General features: G+C 46.0%; 1 protein-coding gene across 3 annotated transcripts in view; it reads left to right on the top strand.

Annotated features, from left to right (window-relative positions):
* Positions 1–24,678, top strand: part of COG4 (component of oligomeric golgi complex 4) — a 35,281-nt gene extending 10,603 nt beyond the window's left edge. For 2 of the 3 annotated variants that reach the window (XM_008063310.2, XM_021715144.1), the window contains 14 exons: positions 2,746–2,851; positions 3,384–3,541; positions 4,291–4,349; positions 9,020–9,153; positions 11,608–11,726; positions 12,289–12,455; positions 13,267–13,432; positions 19,370–19,432; positions 21,773–21,889; positions 22,467–22,559; positions 23,168–23,251; positions 23,466–23,567; positions 23,800–23,928; positions 24,149–24,678. In XM_008063310.2, coding sequence (XP_008061501.1) covers positions 2,746–2,851; positions 3,384–3,541; positions 4,291–4,349; positions 9,020–9,153; positions 11,608–11,726; positions 12,289–12,455; positions 13,267–13,432; positions 19,370–19,432; positions 21,773–21,889; positions 22,467–22,559; positions 23,168–23,251; positions 23,466–23,567; positions 23,800–23,928; positions 24,149–24,283 — 1,632 coding nt within the window. In that variant the 3' untranslated portion in view covers positions 24,284–24,678. The remainder of the gene's footprint in view (positions 1–2,745; positions 2,852–3,383; positions 3,542–4,290; positions 4,350–9,019; positions 9,154–11,607; positions 11,727–12,288; positions 12,456–13,266; positions 13,433–19,369; positions 19,433–21,772; positions 21,890–22,466; positions 22,560–23,167; positions 23,252–23,465; positions 23,568–23,799; positions 23,929–24,148) is intronic. The other variant, XM_008063311.2, reaches the window with a different exon arrangement.
* Positions 24,679–25,407: the final 729 nt, after the last annotated feature.

Raw genomic sequence — 25,407 nt, 5'->3', positions numbered from 1 at the left:
GGCCGGGAGCGTGTCACTGTACTCCAGTCTGGGCAACAGAGTGAGACTCAAAAAGAAAGAAAGAAAAATGAGACCGTTTCATATATGCTGATATATTTTATTATCTAACATGTAATTTGTTAAGGTACAAAACAATATGCTATTACTACTGTTTAAAATGAGGGTGGGCCAGACGCAATCGCTCAGCCTGTAATCCCAGCACTTTAGGAGGCCGAGACAAGAGGATTGCTTGAGCCCCGGGGTTCGAGACCAGCCTGGGCAACTTGGTGAGACCTCGTCTATAGTAAATCACAAAAACTAGCCAGGCATGGTGGCGTGCATCTGTAGTTCCTGCTACTTGGAAGACTGAGGCAGAAGGCTCTTCTGAGCCCAGCAGGTCAAGGCTACAGTGGCCGTGAGCATGCTGCACTCCAGTCTGGGTGACAAGAGTGAGATTCCAACTCAAAAAAATAAAATGAGGGTGGCTGGGCACAGTGACTCACACCTGTAATCCCAGCACTTTGGGAGGCAGAGGCAAGAGGATTACATGAGTCCAAGGGTTTCAGACTAGCCTAGGAAACTTGGAGATACCTTGTCTCTACAATAAATCAAAAAAATTAGCCAGATGTATTGGCACATGCCTGTGGTTCCAGCTACTTGGAAGACAGACAGAAGGATCGCCTGAGCCCAGTAGGTAAAGGCTGCAGTGACTGAACGTGCCACTGTACTCCAGCCTGGGCAACAGAGTGAGACTCCAACTCAAAAAAAATAAAAATAAAAGGAGGAGGATAGCAATAAAGATACACATTTGCAAAAACATAGGATACAAGGGGAATCCAAAACAAAGAACTGTTTTTTTAGAGGGCAGACCCTTTGTAGTACATGCTTCCCCTGCTAGGAAGTGTTTCAGGAACCCGTTAACATCAGTGTACCTGCTAGCATTGTTGTGAGAGGCTGCATTCAGCTTCAGTGAATTTTTTTTGAAGAGTCTTTCAACACATTTGCCCATTTCATGATGGGTGATTTACCAGCGTACCTGCCCACACCACACTGGGTGTTCAGCAGTTTTTGAGCAAAAAAACAGCATGACCCTCTGTGCCCACCCTCCCTATTCACCCAAATTTCACCCCAAGCAACATGTTTTGTTTCCCCAGAGGAAAAAATTCTCAAAGAAAACATTTTGCAAATGTAGAAGAGACAAAACAAAAAAGGGCAGAAGCACTAAAAGGCATCAAAATTGACGAGTTACAAAACTTTTGAGGAGTGGAAAAAATGTCTTGAGAGGTATATTTCATCAAACGGAGAATACTTTAAGTTTAAACATAAGTATGCAATTTTTTATAAATAAATTTCAGGGGTTTTTTGGGGGGTCCCACTTATATTTTTGGAAAGGTTCCAATGATCACCTCTGAAGAGAGAATTGGGAGATCAGGAGATACAAGTTAGAGGAAGAACCACTTTTCACTGAACTTCTTTCTTTGTACCTTTTGAATGTTCAAGTTTGTATTTTACCCACCTAAAAAACAAATTTAAAACAAAATACAGCTGCTCTATGGTTTTTTTTTGTTTTGTTTTGTTTTTTTTTGAGTCGGAGTTTCACTCTGTCATCCAGGCTGGAGTGCAGTGGCATGATTATGACCATCACAGCTCACGGCAGCCTCAATCTCCTGGACTCAGGTAATCCTTCCACTTTAGCATTCCAAGTAGCTGGGATTATAGGCACATGCCACCATGCCTGGCTAATTTTTTTTTTTTTTTTTTTTTTGGTAGAGTCAGAGTTTCACTCTGTCCAGACTGGTCTCAAACTCCTGGGTATAAGCAATCCACTCACCTTCCAAAGTGCTGGGATTACAGGCATGAGTCACCACATCCAGCCTCTGTGGTACTTTTTGTCACTACTTTCTCATCTGAGACCTAGAAATACTTTCCACTTTTAATCTATTACAAATCCCATCCAGAGGATCACCTGAGCCCAGGAGGTTGAGGCTGTGGTGAGCCACGATCATGCTAACTACACTCCAGTCTGGGTGTCAGAATGAGACCCCAGATCTCAAAAAAAAAAAAGTCCCATCCGCAGTACCCAGATTTTGTCTGGTTCACTTTAAGAAGAGGGTTGAAACTGGGGACTCTCCCTTGGCTAATGGCAGTTCATATTTTCTTTTTCTTTTTTTTTTTTTTTTAGTTGGAGTCTCACTCCTTCACCCAGGCTGGAAGGCAGTGGCACCCACGCTCATGGCCACTCCAGCATCAACCTTCTGGGCTCCAGTGGTCCTTCCGCATCAGCCTTCTGAGTAGCCAGAACCACAAACGTGCGCTACCGCACCTGGCTATTTTTTATTTTATTGTAGAGACGAGGTCTCGCCAAGTTGCCCGGGCTGGTCTCGAACCCACGGACTCAGGAAATCCACTCGCCTCAGCCTCCCAAAGTGCTGGGATTACAGGCTGAGCCACCAAGCCCAGCTCATATTTTCAAAGAGAAGAAAAGCATTATTTATACTGCTGAATGGAAGAAGAGCTACCACCATGCTCACGTTCCTTGTCCTGCCTGAGGTTCAGACAGCCCAGACCCCCCAATGGAGGCTCCTCTGTGCTACCCGGGCTTCCATGCACCAAAGAAAATATGGATAAAGAAAGCCAAGGGTGTGGGGACAGAGGGGGAAAAAAAAAGAAAGCCATGGGGAGGCCTTTTTTGGAAAACCGAGACATACTTGGCGTGAGGCTGGCCTCTAGTCTGAGAAATATATATAGGTTTTCTACTTTCTTCAGGTGGCCAGTAAAGCCGAGGAGAATCTACTCTTGGTGCTAGGAACAGACATGAGTGATCGAAGAGCTGCGGTCATCTTTGCAGATACACTCACTCTTCTGTTTGAAGGTGAGCCTATTTCTCTACTCTAGGGAGACTAGAGACACTTCTGACACCTGCTTCCCAGCCTTTCTTCTCTCCCCTCTAGCCTGATGCCTTTAATTTAATCCTATAGTTTACTGTAGCTTATACTCTGTATTGATTTATTGGAGAATTAACTTCCAGATTCAGTATCTGATTAGCAAAGATTAGAGTCTCTGTAGTATTTTGATCCTCCCTAACCCTTGAGACCCAAACTCTATAAGAATACATTTAACCCTAAAATAAACTACTAGAAAGAGTGATGCTAATTTCTGAAGATGCTGCTGTAGAAAGCAGTATCAATATAACTTACCAAATGCCTGCTGGCGTACCAAACACTGTGCATATTAAGCAAATTGGCTTAGCAACTCTTAGCATTGACTAGAACTATTTGTGTTCATTTCAGGTAATAAAGCAACCAAAAAGGATTGAGTTAGACCATGGAATAATCCTGGGTGAGAGAAAGAAGTTTATTTTGTGAGACAATACTTGGAACCCAATCTCACTTTCTCCCTTCTAGGGATTGCGCGCATTGTGGAGACCCATCAACCAATAGTGGAGACCTATTACGGGCCAGGGAGACTTTATACGCTGATCAAATATCTGCAGGTGGAATGTGACAGACAGGTGGAAAAGGTGGTAGACAAGTTCATCAAGCAGAGGGACTACCACCAGCAGGTAAGCAGGGAAAGCTATAGAATTTGGAAGCATCTTCATTCAGGAACACTGAGTAGAATACATTAGAGGGGGAAAAAATGAAAAAGAAGGTGCACACAGGAGAAAAATAAATGCTGAATGCAGACTGGCCTGCATCTTGCCCATCACCAGCTTACTTTGGACTTGAGGTGTTGTGAAGATAATGGTGACCTCAGTACAAGACTGAGAAGGAAATAAAAAGAGCTTCCTGAAAGGAAAACAGCAGAAGTGGTAGACCAGTTCTCTATCACAGAATGTGCAACAGTGCCCTCTGGTGATATAATGAGAATTTTATTTCCTGAAGTCCTATTGAATATCAAATAATTTGCCTTAGAGTTCCCCTTTATTCCTTAAGTGTTACAGATAATGTTTGCCTTTTTAGAACTTTATTTTTCAATTCCTTGAGCAGAGAAAGTAAAAGTAGGACACAGAAATAGGATTGATCTCATAACATTTTATATCTAAAACTCCAGCCTAGGAGACTATAGACGATAGTCCATTAGAACACCATTAGCTGACTTTTAAGTGCAATATTAGAGTTATTATCTTCTAAATCAAAAGCAAATATTTGGCCCATTATCCTTAAAACCTACCTCTGGCTTGGAGGAAGGGTAAACTGGGTAGGCAAACTAAATCTAAACATTCCTACTTGTCAAAAGTTTGGAGTGACCATCGAAAGGCAAATAGATAGGAGAGGGGAAGAGTATTTTCATTTCTATGGTATATTGCAGTTCCGGCATGTTCAGAACAACTTGATGAGAAATTCTGCAACAGAAAAAATCGAACCAAGGTAATAATCCTTCTCTTTTCTTCAGCCCATAGGAGTTTGAATTGGTAATCATTTATAACGCAGATAGCTCTGTTACAGTGTTGTCTATGTCTTTTAAATGTTTCATCAATTACTCTTATTTTCAACTGAATGTATCATACAAGCAAAAGTTTATAACTTGTGTGGTTCATAAAGAATAATCGATCATGCCGGGCTCGGTGGCTCAGCCTGTAATCCCACGCCTTTGGGAGGCTGAGGTGAGTGGATTGCCTGAGCCCGCAGGTTTGAGACCCACAGGCTCAAAAAAAAATAAAAAATAAAAAACAAAATCAGCCGGGTGTGGTAGCGCATGCCTGTAATTCCAGCTACTCGGAAGGCTGAGGTGGAAGGATCGCCAGAGCCCAGCAGATGGAGGCTGCGGTGGCCGAGAGCGGCCACTGCACTCCAGTCTGGGCGACAGAGTGAGACTGCAACTCAAAAAAAAAAAAGAATATTCGATCTGCCAGGCTCAGTGGCTCAGCCTGTAATCCCAGCACCTTGGGAGGCCGAGGCAAGTGGATTGCCTGAGCCCACAGGTTCAAGACTCACCCTGGCAAGTTGGCAAGACCTCGTCTCCACAATAAATAAAAAAAATTAGCCGGCCATGGTAGCGCGCACCTGTAGGTCTGGCTACTTGGAAGGCTGAGGCAGAAGGATCGCCGGAGCCCAGCAGATCAAGGCTGCGGTGGCCAGGAACGTGCCACTGCACTCCAGTGTGGGCAACAGAGTGAGACTCCAACTCAAAAAAAAAAAAAAAAAAAAAAGAAGAAGAATCAGTCATTGTCGGTACAGTCAAATGTCACTTAATGACAGGGATACATCCTGAGAAATACGTCATTAGGTGATTTTGCCATTGTGCAAATATCATAGAGTGTATTTACACAAACCTGGATGGTATATAGCCTACTACACACTGAGACTATATTATATAGCTTGTTGCTTGTAGACTGCTAACCTGTACTACATGTTACTGTACTGAATACTGTAGACAACTGTAACACAGTGATGTTTGTGTATCTAAACATAGGCCAGGTACAGTAGAAATGCGGGCAATTTGTTATTGACCAAAATGTCCTCATGCAGCATGTGACTGCACTTTTGAAGCCTCCATAGTGACTCTCATCTCCCCTCTCCCCCAAAGGTAACTATTATCCTAAAATTGTATACCTACTTTTTTATAATAAAAATAATAGATGCTTGATAAAAGAAAATCCGGCCAGGCTCGATGGCTCAGCCTGTAATCCCAGCACTTTGGGAGGCCAAGGTGAGTGGATTGCCTGAGCCTGAGGGTTTAAGACCCGCCTGGGCAACTTGACGAGACGTCATCTCTTCAACAAATCAAAAATTAGCTGGGTGTGGTAGCGCGCGCCTGTAGTTCCAGCTACTTGGAAGGCTGAGGCGGAAGGATCGCTGGAGCCCAGCAGGTCGAGGCTATGGTGGCCGGGAGCGGCCATTGCACTCCAGTCTGGGCGACAGAGTGAGCCTCCAACTCAAAAAAAAAAAAAAGAAAATCCAAGCATAACAGAAAGTTCATTCAATCAACAAAGTTCCACTGAATATACATACATCATGTGCCAGATGCTGGTCCTTGATATGCCAGCAAAGTGAGTGAACAAACATAACCCTTTCTTTGTGGCACCTGTGGTCTATAAAGTACACAGATAATAATAATAGCTAACACATGTATAGCGTTTGCTATATGCCAGATACTGTTCTAAGCACTTCATAAATGTTAAATCATTTAATTAAGGCCTCTTAACTTTTACACTCCTGATATTTTGACTGTATAATTCTTTGTTATATTTTGACTGTATAATTATTTGTTATATTTTGACTGTATAATTCTTTGTTATGGGGAACTGTCGTGTGCATGGTATGATGGTTAGCAGCATCCCTGGCCTCTACTCACTACACACACACACACACACACACACACACACACACACCTTGGGGTATATGTCTATCCCTGGCCTCTGCTCACTACATATACATACATACTTACATACATACACACACACCTTGGGGTATATGACCAGCCCAAGTTCATACAGCTAGAAAGTAGCAGAGGCAGAAATGAATCCAAGCAGTCTGCCTCTAGAATTCATGCTGTTCAGACACTGAACATTTACCATAATATTATAAGGAATTGGCAGTAGCGGGATACTGCTGGGGCGGGGTGGGGTGGGGTGGGGACACAACATCAATAGCATACCTGATCTCAAACTAGGCAAAGTGAGGACCAAAGTGAGGCCCAAACTTTAACTGTACGATGTCCTCTTGTATACCTAATGTTGAATTGTACCCCACATCTTTAAAGTAAAATATACAGAATTCATGCTGTTAACCACTATGATATACTTACTAAGCATGGGGTACTAAAGAACATATAAGAGGGTGGAGCCCAATCTGGGAAAGTTCAAGAAAGAATTCCTGAGGAAATGGCCTTAGATCTGAGATGTCAAGAGTAAGTAGGAAGCCAGGGCAGTGGCTCACACTTGTAATCCCAGCACTTTGGGAGGTGGATGCCAGAGGATTACCTGAGCTCAGGGGTTCAATATCAACCTGGGCAACATAGCAAGACCTCGTCTCTACAAAAAATTAGCTGGTCGTGATAGCATGCACCTGTAGTTCCAACTATTCAGAAGGCTAAGGTAGAAGGATCACCTGGGCCCAGGAGGTCGAGGCTGCTATGGCTGTGAGTGTGCCACTGCACTCCAACCTGGGCAACAGTGAGACTCCAACTCAAAAAAAAAAAGAGTGACTAGGAATAAGAAGTGAGGGTAAGCCGGACTCAGTGGCTCAGCCTATAATCCTGGGCTTTGGAAGTCTGAGGTGAGTAGATTGCCTGAGCCCGCGGGTTCCAGACCCACTTGGGCAACTTGGTGAGACCTCATCTCTACAATAAATCAAAAAATTAGCCAGGTGTGGTAGCGTGCGCCTGCAGTTCCAGCTACTCGGAAGGCTGAGGCGGAAGGATCGCCAGAGTCCAACAGGTCAAGGCTGCCGTGGCTGGGAGCGTGCCACTGCACTCCAATCTGGGCGACAGAGTGAGACTCCAACTCAAAAAAAAGAAGTAAGGAGTAAACCGGGCTCGGTGGCTCAGCCTGTAATCCTACGCTTTGGGAGGCTGAGGTGAGTGGATTGCCTGAGCCCACGGGTTCAAGACCCGCCTGGGCAACTTGGCGAGACCTCATCTCTACAATAAATAAAATAAATAAAAAATCAGCCGAGCATGGTAGCGTATGCCTGTAATTCCGGCTACTCAGAAGGCTGAGGCAGAAGGATCGCTGGAGCGTTGAGGCTGCAGTGGCTGGGAGCGGCCACTGCACTCCAGTCTGGGTGACAGAGTGAGACTCCAACTCAAAAATAAAAATAAAAAAAATAAAAAAGAAGTGAGTATTCCAGATAGAGTGAGGAATGTATGTGCAAAGGTCCTGTGTAGTTGAAAACCTGAAGGCCGGGCACAGTGGCTCATGCCTGTAGTCCCACCACTTTGGGAGGCCAAGGCAGAAGGATCACTTGAGGCCAGGAGTTAGAGATGAGCATGGGCAAAACAACAAGACCTGGACACTACAAAAAATAGAAATGTTAGCCAGGCATGGTGGTACGTACGTGTAATTCCAACTACTCGGAAGGTTGAGGTGGGAGGATCACTTGAGCCTAGGAGTTAGAGGTTGTTAGTGAGCTATGACCCCACCACTGCACTCCATCCTGGGTAACAGAGCCAGGCCCTGTCAAAAAAAAAAGGTGGAGGGGAAAGAAAGAGGGATAGAAATCTGAAAGAAGTTCAATGTAGCTGAAGTGCAAAGAGTTAGAGAAAGCCAGAAATGAGGTGAATGTGGAGAGGTCATTAGAGTCAGACCATTCAGTGTCTCGTATCCAGAGAGCTATGGAAACACGGTACAGCCAGATTTATATTCGAAAAGATCTCTTGGGTTTCAGAGTGCAAAGGAAGTTCATTTTTGTATATAACACAAGATAGAGGTTCAATGTCATTTTTCATGTGGATCTCAGTTGTCTTGGCACAATCTGTTGAAAACCCCGTTCTTTTGCTATTGAATTGTCTTAGCACTCTCACTGAAAATCATTTGACATCTAGACTCTCAATTCTGTTCCATTCATCTATATGTCTATCCTTATGCCAGTACCATATCATCTTGATTGTTGTAGCTTTGTAGTAAGTTTTGAAATCAGGAACGATCTCAAATCCAGTCCTCCAACTTTGTTTTATCAAGATTGTTTTGGCTGTTCATCAGGATAGAGGAATGGGTGTGGGACATAGTTCAATGATGTTTCTTAAAATCCTGCCAGAGCTAAATTAGAGGTTGGAGAGGTATTTTTTCTTTCACGAAACATAACCTTTATTCAAACCACAAAAGAAAACATACTTCTATTCTATAAAACATACTTTTATTTAGCCCTGGCAGGATTTTAGGGGGGTGAATTATTTAGGTGAAACAGATAAATGGAAGATGTGGTTAACAGCTGTCTCTGATTATAATTGGGCCAGCAGAGCCAGAATAGCCATCTGGAAGAGCTGACGCTTCTGGGAACAGTGGGAAGAGGGAGTTTGGGACTACTTATGCCTTGTAGCTCTTGTATCTGAGGGAATCTAGTGTACTCCTATATTTCTTTTGCTCCATGTGTCCCAGAGAACTGGACCCCATCCTGACGGAGGTCACCCTGATGAATGCCCGCAGTGAATTGTATTTACGCTTCCTTAGAAAGAGGATCAGCTCTGATTTTGAGGTGGGGGATTCCATGGCCTCAGAAGAAGTAAAGCAAGGTAAAACATGTTTCCCCTAATTTTTGGAGAGCTGGGATATATAATTGGCAGTGTTTTGTAATAGTTAAGCCACAGATCTCTTACTAATGAAACAACTGGGGATTCTTTGCTCCTGGGGGTCTGTAGGCTAATTGACTCCCAGAGGGAGATCTAAAACTGAATTTTAGAATTGGACTGGACCTTTGAGGCCAGCTAATTTTTTGACAGTGAGGAAAATCAATGCCTAGTTTTCAATTATTTTCTTCTGCTCTTTCCTCACACCATGCTTTCTTGCCAGCTCTGGTCTAGAGTTTTGTTATTTTGATTTAAGGGGTTGTGTGCACATCATAGATACATAGGTAAAATAATACAAAAAGATATATGAAATTTCACCAGGAAACTTTTGGGAATGATAGAAATATTCTAAAACTGGATTGCAACTTTTGCACATATTGATAAAGTTACTAAAAATCACTGAATTGTATACATCCAACAGGTAAATTTTATGGAATATAAGTTATATTTCAATAAAGCTTTTTTTGTGAAAGAAAAGAATATATAATGTCAAGGAAATCTACCTACTCCAATCTCCCACCAGCTCCCACCATCACAGTTTTTTTTTGGGGGAGGCAGGATCTCACTCTGTCACCCAGGCTAGAATGGCATGGTCATAACTTACTGCAGCCTGGAACTCCTGTAATCAAGCCATCCTCCTGCTTCAGCCTCCTGAGCAGCTAGGACTACAGACATGGGCCACTATGCTGGGCTAATTTTTTTATTATGTTTTTGTAGAGATGGGGTCTCACTTTGTGGCCCGGGCTGCCTAGTCACAGTTTTTGAAGGAATAAATGACATTGATGAAAGGACGTACTGTGGTCCAATTTCATTTACTGAACCAATGTTTAAAGAAGGATCTATACTCAGAGTTTGGTGCTTGTTGATGTCAATAATGACCATCACTGTTCAGAGCGGTGCTGTCCATTACATAGTCACCAGCTATATGTGACGATTGAAATACAAATTTGGCCAGGTTCAGTGACCTGTAATCCCAGCACTTTGGGGCGCCGAGGTGAGTGGATTGCCCGAGCCCGTGGGTTTGAGACCAACCCACCCAACTTAGCAAGATCTCGTCTCTAAAATAAATAAATTAGCTGGGTGTGATAGTGCACACTTGTAGTTCTGCTACACTCCAGCCTGGGCAACAGAGTTGAGACTCCAACTCAAAAAAAAAAAAATTCAAATTTAATTAAAATTAAATAAATTTAAACTTCAGTTCTTTTGACCATATTTCAAGTTCAGTAGCTACCATGGCTAGTGGCTATAATATTGAACAACACAGATATAGAACATTTCCATCATCACAGAAAATTCTATTAGCGCTGGTGTAGAGAATAAAATATCCTATGTCCATTATATTTCAGTCTTTGCCATGGAAACTTGCATCTTTGGACTTCTGGTAATTAATCCTAAGGAAATAATGAGAAAGGAGTAAAAAGTTACTTGTACAAATGTGTTCAGTAATCTCCAATTGCTGTGATCTCATCTAGCATCTACAGTAATGACAAAACATTTGGAAGTAATCAAGTGTCTAAAAATAGAGTAGGTTAAAAAATATGGATTCTCTACCTGATAAAATGCCACATAGCCATTAAAAATAACTAAGCGCCGGGCTCGGTGGCTCAGCCTGTAGTCCCGCGCCATTGGGAGGCTGAGATGAGTGGATTTCCTGAGCCCGCGGGTTCGAGACCCACCTGGGCAGTGAGACCTCATCTCTACAATAAATAAAAAAAAATCAGCCGGGCGTGGTAGCGCATGCCTGTAATTCCGGCTACTCGGAAAGCTGAGGCGGAAGGATTGCCGGAGTCCAGCAGGTCGAGGCTGTGGTGGCCGGGAGCGGCCACTGCACTCCAGTCCGGGCGACAGAGTGAGACTCCAACTCAAAATAAATAAATAAAAAATAAAAATAACTAAGCTAGCCAGGTGTGGTGGCTCACACCTGTAATCCCGGCACTTTGTGAGGCCAAGACAGTTTTTTGCATGAATTTGAGTCCAGCCCCAGCAACATAGCAAGACCTTGTCTCTACAAAAAAAATTTTTTAATTAGCCATGTGTGGTGGCACGTGCCTGTAGTCCCAGCCACTTGGGAGGCTAAGGTAGAAGGATCGCTTGAGTCCAGGAGTTTGAGGCTGCAGTGAGCCATGATTATGTAAAGGAAATCTGAGAGTAAGACCCTGTCTCACACACACACACACAGGCTAAAAAGAAGAAAAAATGAGGTATGTAGAAACACGGAAAATATTTATGATATACTTTTTTAAAGCAGACTACAAGATTGCATCAGTATTGTGATCATAACTGTGTAGAATATGTACATATTTAGAACAAAGTCTTGAGAAGAATGTGAAAAAGTGAATGAAGTTGCTCTGTTTCCCTTGGGGGAAGAAAGTGAGTATTTCTTTCTTGACTATCCCCCAGAGCACCAGAAGTGGCTGGACAAACTCCTTAATAACTGCCTATTGAGCTGTACCATGCAGGAGCTAATTGGCTTATATATTACCATGGAGGAGTACTTCATGAGGGAGACTGTCAATAAGGTAGGATGTAGGACGTATCTCTTAGAAATGGGGCTTCCTGTCCAAGAAACTGGACTGAGGGAAATGGCTGAGACATGTCATATTTCGTGGTCCTGCTTTGAAAACATGCTTCATGCACACTGAGTGGTACTGCTTTGGATGGCTAGAAGCACCTTTGGAGTTGTCATGCTCTTCGGATACCTAGCTGGGATTTCTTTGCCAAAGGTTACAGGAAGAACAGCTCCTCTCCTCAGGGAGCCTACTTGCTCCCTGCCTCTCTAGAGGTATGTAGGTGAGGAGGCTTGGGGAAGTAGGGCCTCTGCAGATGTCTTACATCCCAGGTAATTGATGTCCCAAAGGCAAAGACCCTAAATATTTAATGTCCTAACCTAGTGATCAATAAGGAACTAAACTATTTTAGCAAGAGGAATTCACACCCAGCTGTGACAAGAATAAACCATGTTGGGAGAAACATGGATAAGGTATAGAAAAGGGAGCAGAACCAGGGCCAACGTACCCAGAACCATGTAGAACATGACATGCAGAACTGGAACTCTCACTAGGTACTTTGCCTTTTGAGTAGGCTGTGGCTCTGGACACCTATGAGAAGGGCCAGTTGACATCCAGCATGGTGGACGATGTCTTCTACATTGTTAAGAAGTGCATTGGGCGAGCTCTGTCCAGCTCCAGCATCGACTGTCTCTGTGCCATGATCAACCTCGCTACCACAGAGCTGGAGTCTGACTTCAGGTACTGTTGACTCCCTTTCTCCTTTCTAGGCAGAGAGGTTCTAGTTATTGTTGATTCCTGAGGCCCATTTGTTTCTTCTTTTTTGTCCTTATGATTCTAGTTCAGTTCTATATAGGACATAAGTGCTCATCCCTAGCACAGTATCCTTGGTTCCAAGCAGCTGTTGATCAGCTAGACACCCTATGGGACAAATTTCTGTTCCCTGGACTGGATTGAAGAGGCTGTTGGCCTTCAGACTTAGGAAAGAGAACAGATCATTCAGATGAAAGCAGTAGTTGTAATAATGCTACTCATGGTTACCATTGCTACAGGCCTGGTACTATGTAGTATGCTCTTTTGAATCCTAATAACAACTCTATGAGGTAGGAACTATGAGCTCTGTTTTATAGAGGAGGAAACTTGGATTTAGGGAGATTTTATCCCTTGTTAAAGATCGCATACCTTCTAAGTGATGGAATATAGAGTCCAGGGCTGACCAACTCAAAGCCTGTTCTCTCACTTCTTACATGGTACTTTCACTAAGCTGTACTGCTTTTTTGTTGGAGCACAGTGGTGATCGTGAAAAGCCTTTTAAGAAATGAAGATTGGCCAATCTCTTCTAAGTGTTCTTGTCACATTAGTGTCCTTGAGGAGATACTAGTCATTCTCATACCCTGGCTTCTAAGGTCTCCTATAGTGGTCTTAAGGACTGGTTATTTCCCCCAAAGAGAGCAACTTGTGCTGCTAGGTCAGGGTAGTGGCCACTGCAGTCCTGCTGTCCTGGAGGCCAAGTTGAACACTATCAATCCCCATATGCCATCCTGCCCCCCAGGGATGTGCTGTGCAACAAGCTGCGGATGGGCTTCCCAGCCACCACCTTACAGGACATCCAGCGTGGGGTGACAAGTGCCGTGAACATCATGCACAGCAGCCTCCAGCAGGGGAAGTTTGACACAAAAGGCATCGAGAGCACTGACGAGGCCAAGATGTCCTTCCTGGTAAGTCGCCCACAGGCACAGGCTGGGAACTGGGTTGGTTTATCTTGAGAGCTTAAACTGTAACCTCTAAGCCACAGTATAATCAACTGTGAGCTAGAGACTTTTCCTCCAGTGTCTAATATAAATGGAAAACTCCTTCTTTAAAGGAAGCTCCCCTTAGAAGGTTCTGAGGCTATTTTTTACCCAAGGACCTATTCTGAGCAGCTTGAACCAAGGTATGCATTGTTCCCTGCCAGAAGACTGGGCTCCTCAGCTCTCACCTAGTAGTCATTCCCAGGAACACTGCCCAGCTGTTCAGGAACCCCACTGAGTGTCAAGCTTGACTTGCGTCTGCCAACTGTATCTCACATCTATGCCAACCTTCCAACCTACTTCTCTGAGGAGAGGCCCACACGCATGGGTGGGCACCAGTCCTTTAAGCCTACCAGGACTGCTTTTCCAGCATACATCTTAGGCTTTCAGCTTCTTCTGGAAAGGTGACCTTATTAAAGCCCTTAGCTACCCAGAATGGCAGATGTGACGAAGCAGCAAGTCTTCCCAGTTGTGTGAGAGCTCAGAAAGAAGAAACGGGAAGGATGAGAGGATGTCTACAAGGCAAAAACCAGTTTGTGATAAGTCAAAGAGAACACGTATGCGTCCTCAGCTCATGATCAGGCCTCTATGTCACATGCTGTCTTGGCATGAATGGAAACAGGGCTGTCAGAGCTTCATTCCACTCCGTCCTCCCATTAACCAGACTAAATCTTGACTCCTGCAGTTCAGAGCCTGAAGGAAACATCCAGTAGCTGAGCTCTCAAACAGTAGTTCACAGATGGGTTTAGATCCAAAAATGTGTGTATGCGTTATTCTAGACACTGGGTCCTTAGCTTTTTTTGTTGTTGTTTTTTGTTTTTTTGAGTTGGAGTCTCACTCTGTCGCCCAGACTGGAGTGCAGTGGCCGCTCCCAGCCACCACAGCCTCGACCTGCTGGGCTCCAGCGATCCTTCCGCCTCAGCCTTCCAAGTAGCCGGAATTAAAGGCATGCACTACCACGCCCGGCTGATTTTTTGCTTTATTGTAGGGATGAGGTCTTGCTGCCCAGGCGGGTCTCGAACCCGCGGGCTCAGGCAATCCACTCACCTCAGCCTCCCAAAGGCGCGGGATTACAGGCTGAGCCACTGAGCCCGGCTCGGTCCTTAGCTTTTATCAGGTTTTTTTTTTCTTATAAAAAAAATCTAATAAGTTGGAGTCTCATTCTGTCATCCAGGCTGGCGTGCAGTGGCACGCTCATGGCCACTGCAGCCTTGATCTGCTGGGCTCAGGTGATCCTTCCACCTCAGCTTTCCAAGTAGCTAGAACTACAGGTGCACACCACCTGTAGGGCATGGTAACATGTCCCTGTAGTTCCAGCTACTTGGAAGACTGAGGCAGAAGGATGTCTTAAGCCCAACAGGTTGAGACTGCAGGGACCATGAGTGTGCTACTGCACTGCAACAGAATGAGACTCCAACTCAAAAAAAAAAGAAGAGTTAAGAGCTGTTGCTTTCAGAAGCTTGAACTTGATAATATATACCCTGCCCCTGTGCAGAATAACTTACAGTCATCAGACAAATCCAGTATAAAGTCTGTTTAGGCAGCCCTACTCTCTTCCTCTCATTGAAAATATGGTCCCTAGGCATGGGTTCTGGTTGTTAACCCTCCCCCCCAAAAAGAATCAGCTTCCAAAAAACTGAAATATCGTACCTTTGGAGAATCTTGCCAAGATATCCAGTAGTCAGTATCATGTGATCATAAGCTGACTTAAATTGTTTGCATTCTGTTTCTTTTTAACAGAATTTTATTTTATTCCTTCATTTCTATGCTCAGAAACATTGGCTCATTTCTACCTACCACATAAAAGTTAGATGTCTTTGTTAGTTTAAGCCTCCTAAATCTTATCCATTCCACCTTTCCAATCAAATTTTCAACAACTTGACTACACACGACTCCAAGACTGGCCAATATGTGTTTACTCCTTTGCTGCTCTGTGAAGACCTCCCATTCACACAGTTTTATGTTTGAGGGCCCTGAAGATAAAGCCAAAAATAAAGGTGATGCTAAATGCTTGATGACATGTTTCTGGTCTTCCTGACGCCAAGTACTTAAAATGTCATCACTCCCACTGCAGGGCCTATTTTTTTATGTCAACCTTGATTCATTTGGCTGTCAAGATGAATTTCCCAACTGTACTTACATATCATTCACTGTGGGCAAGGGATAAGCCCAGTGAATCCATACTTACAAGTGCTGTCAGTACAAAGGAAACTTTGAAATCAATATAATTTGAACCCAAATGCATATTCCCTTCATGACAACTACGCTTGGTCCCTTAAATGCCTTAGAAACATTTGTGCTGTGGTCTTCATCCTTCAGCTGTCATGACAGTGCAGTTATTTCTCTGCAAACCTGTGACATCAGCAGCCTTGTGTTGTGGCATGTTAGAGAAAGACCTTTGTGCTTATCCATCCACAGAGTAGCCTAAGCAGCTCTGTCAGCAGCAATGATTTTTCAATACTGGCTGCAGGACACTGGCAAGAAAAGTACTCTGGGAAGACACAGAAGACTTCCTGATCTCAGTCCTGGGATTCTGGGAATCTCCTTTTACCCTGAAATCCGGAAGCTCCTGACTCATGTCTCAAAGATTGGCTCCTCCCTAGCTCACCCTGCATACCTGTTCATGCTGGTGAGCACACCAGTTCAGAGGCAGTGGGATCCTCAAATACTTGAATTCCTCCCACACACAGCCTCTAGATTAGCATTGCAGACCATAGCTGTGCTCCTGTGGCATTTACCTGCTTAAATCCTTAGTGCCAACCCAATGTCCACAGGACATAGCACCCATGTCTCACTCAGACTTCAGCCACCTCTGCAGCTCTACATCTTGCCACTTTCTTTTTTTTTCTTTTTTTTTGAGTTGGAGTCTCACTCTGTCGCCCAGACTGGAGTGCAGTGGCCGCTTGAGGCCACCGCAGCCTCGACCTGCTGGGCTCCAGCGATCCTTCTGCCTCAGCCTTCCAAGTAGCTGGAATTACAGGCATGCGCTACCACGCCCCGGTTGATTTTTTTTGATTTATTGCAGAGATGAGGTCTCACCGCCCAGGCAGGTCTCGAACTCACGGGCTCAGGCAATCCACTCACCTCAGCCTCCCAAAGGCGCGGGATTACAGGCTGAGCCACCAAGCCCAGCTATCTTGTCACTTTCTTCTGTGTGTCTGGGAACTCTGCTACTTCCCAAATGCCTTTTGGGGTTTTCTGCCATTCTGCATTTGCTTATGATAGCCGCCTTTCAGGATCTGTTCACTCATCCAACAAATAATTATTGAGAAACATATATATCCGCCACTGTTCTGGGACTAGAGCTATGATACCCAACACTACAGCCACTATTTAATTTACATTGAAATTAAAAATTGAATTCCTAGGCCAGGCGCAGTGGCTCATGCCTATAATCCCAGCACTTTGGGAGGCCAAGGTAAGAGGATTGCCTGAGCCTACGGGTTCGAGACCAGCCTGGGCAACTTGGCAAAACCTCATCTCTACAATAAATTAAAAAACTAGCTGGCCATGGTGGTGCATGCCTTCATTTCCAGCTACTTGGAAGGCTAAGGCAGAAAAATCACCTGAATCCAGCAGGTCGAGGCCGCGGTAGCTGTGAGTGTGCCACTGCACTCCAGCCAGGGTGACAGAGTGAGACTCCAACTCAAAAAAAAAAAATCTAATCCTTAAGTTGTACTAGCCACGTTTCAAGTACTCAGTAGCCACACATGGCTGGAGGCCACCACACCAGACAGTGCAGAGTTAGAATAGTTCCATTATCAAGAAAGGTGAACAGTGCTGTACTAGAGATGCAATGGTGAAGAAAGCGGGCTAGATCCCTGCAGACAAGAAAAAGATAACCCAAAGAATATCAGAAAATCCTATGTACCTTTAAGAAAATATCTAGTAGGACATTGAGCTAGTGAGAAGCTGATGGGAGTTGGAGAAATGTACTCACCCTCATCTCCTGTCAGAATTATGTCCCAGCCTTCTAAATTCAGCTCAGCTACCAACTCTACCATGGAAAGCCTCAGACTAAAACATTTTTTCCTTTCCTTTAATGGGCCATAGCAGTTTTGCCTTAATCATCACTTTAGTCATATGCTTTTTTTTTTTTTTTGGTTGGAGTCTCACTCCATTGCCCAGGTTGGAGTGCAGTGGCACTCTCACGGCCACCCCAGCATCGACCCACTGGGCTCTGGTGATCCACCTCAGCCTTCCAAGTAACCAGATCTACAGGGGTGTGCTATCATGCCCAGCTAATTTTATTTATTTATTTATTTATTTTAGAGATGAAGTCTCGCCAAGTTGCCCAGGCTGGTCTCAACTCGAACCCATGGGCTCAGGCAATCCACTTGCCTTAGCCTCCCAAAGTACTAGGATTACAGGCTGAGCCACGGAGCCTGGCCATATGCTACTTTTTATGATTGAAATTTCAATACCTAGTCTGTAAGAGTAGGGAGACCTAGCCAGGTACAGTGGCTCACACCTGTAATCCCAGCACTTTGGGAGGCGGAGGCAAGATGATTGCCTGAGCCTAGGAGTCTGAGACCAGGCTGAGCAACTTGGTGAGACCTCGTCTCTATAATAAATAAAAAAAATTAGCCGGGTGCAGTGGTTCCAACCTGTCGTTCCAGCTACTTGGAAGGCTGAGGCGGAAGATCACCTGAGCCCAGCAGGTGGAGGCAGTGGTGGCTCTGAGCATGTCACTGCACTCCAGCCTGGGTGACAGAGTAAGACTCCCACTCAAAAAAAAAAAAAAGAGTAGGGAGACTTGAATTCTAAGCCTCTTTTCAGCTTTGTAGCCTTGTCACTTTGAGTTTCTGTCCCTTACTCTGCTTTATTTTTCTTTGTGGCCTTTATTACTACTTGGCATCATATAACACATATATTTGTCTACTATCTAATTTCCCTTCTGGAATGATAACTCTATGAGGGAGTGGACTTTGTTAACTGGTCTCTCTCTGCAGTGCCTAGAACAGTGCTGGGCACAGAGCAGGCACTCAGTAAAATATTTGCTGAATCAATTGCCATCTAACCTTGATAAATCATTTCACCTTCTGAGGATCTCATTTCCTCCAATGAACTGAACTTGTTAATACTTGTTTTATGGAGGCATTTGCTAGGGACAGTGAGATAAAGCATGAGACAATGCCTTATAGGTGGCAGGCTCTTGGGAAGCTTTTCTTTAATGAATGTCAGACTTTGTATCACTGACCTAAGCTTAGCAGTTTGGATCCTCAGAACTCATCCCAGACCTGTGTGCCTGATCATTTCTGATCTGTAGGTAACATAGTGCAAAAACATCTGAAACCTGAGATCCCAATGGTTTTGCTCCCTGGCATCAGACACAGAAGAAAGGGTGATGCCAGGTGCGGTGCTGGGTGCAGTGGTTCAAGCCTATAACCCCAGCACTTTGGGAGGCCAAAGTGAGAGGATTGCCTGAATCCAGGGGTTTGAGATCAGCCTGGGCAACTTGCTGATAGCTTATCTCTACAATAAATCTAAAAATTAGCCGGGTGTGGTAGTGTGTGCCTGTAGTTCCAGCCACTTGGAAGGCTAAGGCGGAAAGATCGTCTGAGCACAGCAGGTAGAGGCTGCGGTGGCCTGAGCATGCCACTACACTCCAGCCTGGGTGACAGAGTGAGATACCAGCTTAGAAAAAAAAAAAGAGGGGGACAAGCCTGGTTCACCATTCTGTCCAGTTCTAAGTCTAAGCATCCTGCCCAATGACAGTGGTATGAACTTGCCCCAGCCTAAGTCTAAACTCCAGCCAGCCCTTCTCTGAGCCTCATGGAATGCAGCTGTCAGCCAATCTGGCATTGGAGTCAGTAGCAGGCACCAGAGATCAGGCAGTCACGTTCTTCCCTCCTCATCTTGCAGGTGACTCTGAACAATGTGGAAGTCTGCAGTGAAAACATCTCCACTCTGAAGAAGACACTGGAGGTATGAGGGAAATTGCCTGTCAGCTTTCAGCAGCTGCAGCCTCTTCATGTTAAGAGAGAGCTCTGTATACTCATCTTGGTGGAAGCAGGGGCATTCCCTGACATTGAGTCACACTTGAGGGGAGCCCCTGGTGATTGACATGGTAGCAAGACATCCCTGGACCAGTAAGAAAAGCTCAAGAGTTGGAAGAACAGAATTCCAAGTCAGATTTTCCAGCACATACTTGGCATGTGACCTTGAACAAGTCCCTTAACTCTCTCAACCTCAGTTTCTCATTTATGAAATGAGATGCAGGTCTCCATCCTGCCCTACTTTGGGTTTGTTTGGTGGCCTGATGAAAAAATAAGATTGAAAGCACCTTATAAAAATGTCAAAACCCAGCCAGGCTCAGTGGCTCAGCCTGTAATCCCGCGCCTTTGGGAGGCTGAGGTGAGTGGATTGCCTGAGCCCGCGGGTTCGAGACCCGCCTGGGCAGGCGAGACCTCATCTCTACAAGAAATCAAAAAATTAGCCGGGCATGGTAGCGTGTGCCTATAATTCTGGCTACTCGGAAGGCTGAGGTGGAAGGATTGCCAGAGCCCAGCAGGACGAGGCTGCGGTGGCCAGGAGCGGCCACTGCACTCCAGTCTGGGTGACAGTGTGAGACTCCCAACTCAAAAAAAAAATGTCAAAGTTGGTTGCTGTTGTCATTTTTTTAAGAGAAGGCAGCCGAGTATAGTGGAAATTGTTTGAGCTTTGAAGTCAGATACCACTGTGTTCAAATCGCCATGTGACCGCTGACCAGTTCTTTGGCCTTAGGTAAAAATTCTGTAATCTCAGCTGGGTACAGTGACTCACACCTGTAATCCCAGCACTTTGGGAGGCTGAGGCAAGAGGATAGCTTGAACCCTGGAGGTCAAGACCAACCTAGGCAATATAGCAAGACCTTGTCTCTACAAAAAATTTTAAAATTAGCCATGTGTGATGGTGTGTGCCTCTAATCTCAGCTACTTGGGAGGCTGAGACAGAAGGATCACCTGAGCTCAGGTGATGGAGGCTGCAGTAAGCCAAGATTGTGCCACTGCACTCCAGCCTGAGCAACAGGGTGAGACCCAACTCAGAAAAAAATTTTTTTGTTAACTCCCTGAGCTTCACTTTTCTCATTTGTAAAGCAGGGATGATAACCTCCGCCCCACAGGATTGTCTTGAGATGAATGCAATAACGTAAAGCACTTGGTGGATGAGAGGCACACAGTGGTACTTATTAATTGTATTACTAGTTAAGAAAACAGTAGCTGGGCACAGTGGTACATGCCTGTAGTCCCAGCACTTTGGAAGGCCGAGGCAAGAGGATTGATTGAGCCAGGAGTTTGAGACCAGTCAGAGCAACATAGCAAGACCTGTTTCTACAAAAAATGAATAAATAAATTAGCTGGGCATGAGGGACTCCTGTAGTCTCAGCCACTCAGGAGGCTGAGGTAGAAGGATTGTCTGAGTCCAGGAGGTTGAGGCTGAGTAGCTCTGAGCATGCCACTGCACTCCAGTCTGGTTGACAGAGTGAAATCCGGACTAAAAAAAAAAAGGAGCCAGGCTCGGTGGCTCAGCCTGTAATCCCGCGCCTTTGGGAGGCTGAGGTGAGTGGATTGCCTGAGCCCGCGGGTTCGAGACCCGCCTGGACAGGCGAAACTTCATCTCTACAATAAATCAAAAAATTAGCCAGGCATGGTAGTGCACGCCTATAGTTCCAGCTACTTGGAAGGCTGAGGCGGAAGGATCGCCGGAGCCTAGCAGGTCGAGGCTGCAATGGCCGGGAGCGGCCACTGCACTCCAGTCTGGGTGACAGAGTGAGACTCCAACTCAAAAAAAAAAAGGAAAGAAACGATAACGATAATAGCTAGTGTCTCCTTATGTGCCAGGCACTGGGCTAAGCACTTCATGCATCATCTCATCCAACTCTCACAACAGCCATGGGAGCAGGAATTGGATGTTTCCATTATGTAGACAGGGAAATTGAAGCTCAGAAACTTGACATCATGTAAGATGGCTGAACCAGGACTTGAACCTGGAATGTCTGACTCTAAAATATGAAAAACTTTCTAGTGTCTGTGTTTCTTACTCACTTCCCTCAACACTTGCCCCCACATTACAAAGTGGGAAGTGGGAGCCAAGTGGATAGCCACCAGAATAAGATCCCAGTTTTCTGAAGCCCATCCAAGGCTCTTGCCTATTGTGAGCCATAGCTGCTTCCCAAGAAGGCTGGATGGGGAGAAATGGCTGGTTGCATATGGGCCCCCTGTGCCTCTCCTCACACTGCCGTGGTCCAGGCATGCTCAGTAGCCTTACAGCAGTATTCTCCCCTAGAGTGACTGCACCAAGCTGTTCAGCCAGGGCATCGGAGGAGAGCAGGCCCAGGCCAAGTTCGACAGCTGCCTGTCTGATTTGGCTGCTGTGTCCAACAAATTCCGTGACCTCTTGCAGGTAAGCCCAGGTTTACCTGCTGCCTGAATCCTGTGCCTGTATATTTAGCTCTGAAATTGTTAGCTGGCTTATTGTGGGCTCCATGATGTACAAGGGAACCAAGAGGAGGGGTGAGGGAGTAGCATACAGGCCCCTGGAGTTCTGCAAGTCCCTTGAGACTAAAGGCCCTGTTGGCTTTTCAGCAGTGAAACTGTCACAATGACAAGCCAACATCTGGTCCTCTAGACTCTCCACTTGGCCCCCACAGTGACAAGAGCCCTCAGAAGATGCTCAGAGGAAATGGAACCACATGGTTACTCTGACCTCTGAAAGCACCAGGCACTCTGAAATATCTCTTGAGGGTTACAACCTCTGGGCCTCATCTCTAGCCTGGACCAGAATCAGCACAGATCTGGCAAGGAATGCACTGTTCTGGGTTGTTTTGTTTGTTTGTTTGTTTTTAGTATTATCTCTATTATAACTTCCAACGGAGACTGCAGTAAGCCTCAGAGCTGGAAGAATGCCCTGCAGTCAAGGGATGAATGGGGAAGGGGCATGTGCCTCCTGGGGCTGATGTGTCTGCCTTGTTCTTGTGCAGGAAGGACTAACAGAGCTCAACAGCACAGCAGTCAAGCCGCAGGTGCAGCCTTGGATCAACACCTTTCTCTCCGTCTCCCACAACATTGAGGAGGTCAGCCTGACCACAGGCAGCCATCAAACCCAGGATGACCCCTGACTCCCATCCCTAGCTGGAGAGCAGTGGAGCCATCCAAACAAACTAGACCTTATGTGCTTCATTGGCCCACTCCTCCAACACTTGCCCTTGAATCCAGACTAGGCTTCTCCCAGGAAATAGTTTGTTCCTGCAGTGAGGCAGGCTCAGAAAAATACCTGAGGGAACTTTGCCTTGACATGACTTAGCCTCTTTTACTGAGGCTCTTTTTGCCCCACCTATCAGACTTGGGAGCGTTGATTTTTTTTCCTAGCCTAGTGATTCCATTCCTATAGAACATGAGGGGGAAGAGGAAATGAAATGCCAGGAGCCTTACCATATTATGTGGGCCATTGCTACAGCCCAGGCTGGTCAAAAGTGATGGAGGAATGTTTGCTGGTCAGAAGTGATGCAGGAACAGTTCCTGCCAACCCTGATGTCGAAGCTGGTTTGAAAGTGGATGAGTCAGAAGCTACAGGGGAGGAAGAACCTCTTAATTATTTTCTTAGAGGGTAGATGCGGGTGGGGCTGAATAGTACTTAGAAAGAGGCCGTGGTGATGTGCCCCACCTTGCTTCCTGACAATAGGAAGAATTCAATGACTATGAGGCCAATGACCCTTGGGTACAACAGTTCATCCTTAACCTGGAGCAGCAAATGGCAGAGTTCAAGGTAAGTAGGGGCTCTGGGGATCAACTTATGGAATTACCCACTTCTGCCCAAAGCAGCAGCCTACAGCTTCTCACCACATTCCTGCTGAGGACCGTGAAAGCCCTTCTAGCCCTAGCCTGTAGAAACACTCCCCATAGCCTTACGTAACTGTCCCCTCCTAACATAGAGGCAGTGGGGCTAGGTGGGACTGCTGATATCAAGCTTCTGTGTACAGGCCAGCCTGTCTCCAGTCATCTATGACAGCCTGACCGGCCTCATGACCAGTCTTGTTGCTGTGGAGTTGGAGAAAGTAGTGCTGAAGTCCACCTTCAACCGGGTAATGTCGGGGCAGGGGGGTGGGCCCACAGTTCTGTTGTTTCTCCCCAAGGAAGACAAGTCATACTCCCACCCCAGGACTTGTGTCCCCTGTCTGCATGTCTTGTGTGTCTAGTCCTGCCCCAGCTTCTGAGGCCTTAAATCAAACTGAGCACAGGGCATCAAACAAGGTCAGCTCTGCTTGGCTTGAGGACCAGGCATTAAACAGTGACTGGGCTTGTATTCTCCTGCAGCTGGGCGGTCTACAGTTTGACAAGGAGCTGAGGTCACTCATTGCCTACCTTACCACGGTGACCACCTGGACCATCCGAGACAAATTTGCCCGCCTCTCCCAAATGGCTACAATCCTCAACCTGGAGCGGGTATGTGGGGCTTTCTTGGCCTAGCCAGGGAAAAGGGACTGAAAAGAGAAGCAGAGATACAACTTTAATCCCTGCCACTCCCTTAAAACTATGTCTTTGCCCAGCCCTACAGGATACCTTCCCCATCCTGGGTACACCTGCTCTGACCCTGGTGGAGCCCAGGGCCTTCTTTCAGGATGGACCCTGCCTTGCTGACCAGTGTCTGTGTTCTTCCCCACAGGTGACAGAGATCCTAGATTACTGGGGTGCCAACTCTGGCCCATTGACATGGCGCCTCACCCCTGCTGAAGTACGCCAGGTGCTAGCTCTGCGCATAGACTTCCGTAGTGAGGACATCAAGAGGCTGCGCCTGTAGCTGCCAGGGTGCTCGCACCTGGCTCATCACACTTCCAGGCCTATTCCCCAAAGATCTGAGCAAGACTGGCTTGGGGGAGCTCTGACAGCTGACAGCAGGGAAATAAGGCCAGGATTGATCCACACTCTGCCCTCAGCCCTAGCTGGGTGATGCTTTGGGGGCAGCCTTTCCCCACTGAGAGAGGTGAGCTCCAATTTGTTAGGAAAGCTGAGGCAGGCAGCATGCAGCCTAGGCCAGCTTTCTGCATGGGTGGTCATTCTCTTGACCTCAAACACCACAGCAAACAGTGCCAGCCCTGGAGGACTTGGGTACATCTGGGGACCTGAGAACACATTTGACTTCGGGGAGAGACTGTGATTCTTATGACCCCTGAATAAAGACACTTCTTGCAGAGATGCCAGTGTGCTGTTTCCAGGGAGGGCTGTGCTATGGGGCAGAACAGGCCCACCAGTTACACTGAAATGTGAAGGCGAAAGCCTGAGGCCTCAACCTCCCACACCCAGCAAGGTATACAGCTGATTCCAGGCCCCACGTAGTGGCAGGAGCCCTCATCCAGTCCTGGCCCCTCATCCCTGCCTTGTGCCTTCAGCACCACAGCTGGATCATCCCAGGGCAGTTTCCCATAGTGCTGGAGGAAGTGGGAATTGCTCCCAGCAGTAACAAAAAACTTTATGAGGACAACCTGGAAGGGCAGAGTGAATTTATTCCAAGAATGTCATGGTCCTGAGAACCCACTGCCCACAGGCATTGGATCACTTGGCACGCTCCACAGTGTTGCTGGTTAAGACCTGGATAGGCAGACACTTGCTGGCTCACTGTCACCAACTTGGCAAGAGACCCCACCCTCACTCCCACTCTCCTGTGAGGACTGAGTATGAAGTCCCTACAACTCTAAGGAAGGCCACAGGAAATGCCTCAAAGGCCTCTTCAGGGTTGACCCTACCAAGAGACCCCCAGATGTATGCTAAGACTAGTTGTTATCCCCTTCTTCCAAGGTGCTAGTGGGGAGAAAGAAAGGGCCAAGGCTCAGGCTGGATCATGGGATTTGTAAAGGCCACATGGAACACTAAGCTCAGAACCTTATATCCAGACGAGACAGAGGCCAAGGCTAGGCCATGGTCAGC

This window comes from Carlito syrichta, unplaced genomic scaffold (genome assembly GCF_000164805.1).
Source record: "Carlito syrichta isolate Samal-C Ts95f unplaced genomic scaffold, Tarsius_syrichta-2.0.1 Scaffold306734, whole genome shotgun sequence".
In the NCBI taxonomy this organism is placed as follows: domain Eukaryota; kingdom Metazoa; phylum Chordata; class Mammalia; order Primates; family Tarsiidae; genus Carlito; species Carlito syrichta.
The sequence above is the reverse complement of the archived record's forward strand: the minus strand, read 5'-3'. Positions and strand labels throughout refer to the sequence as shown.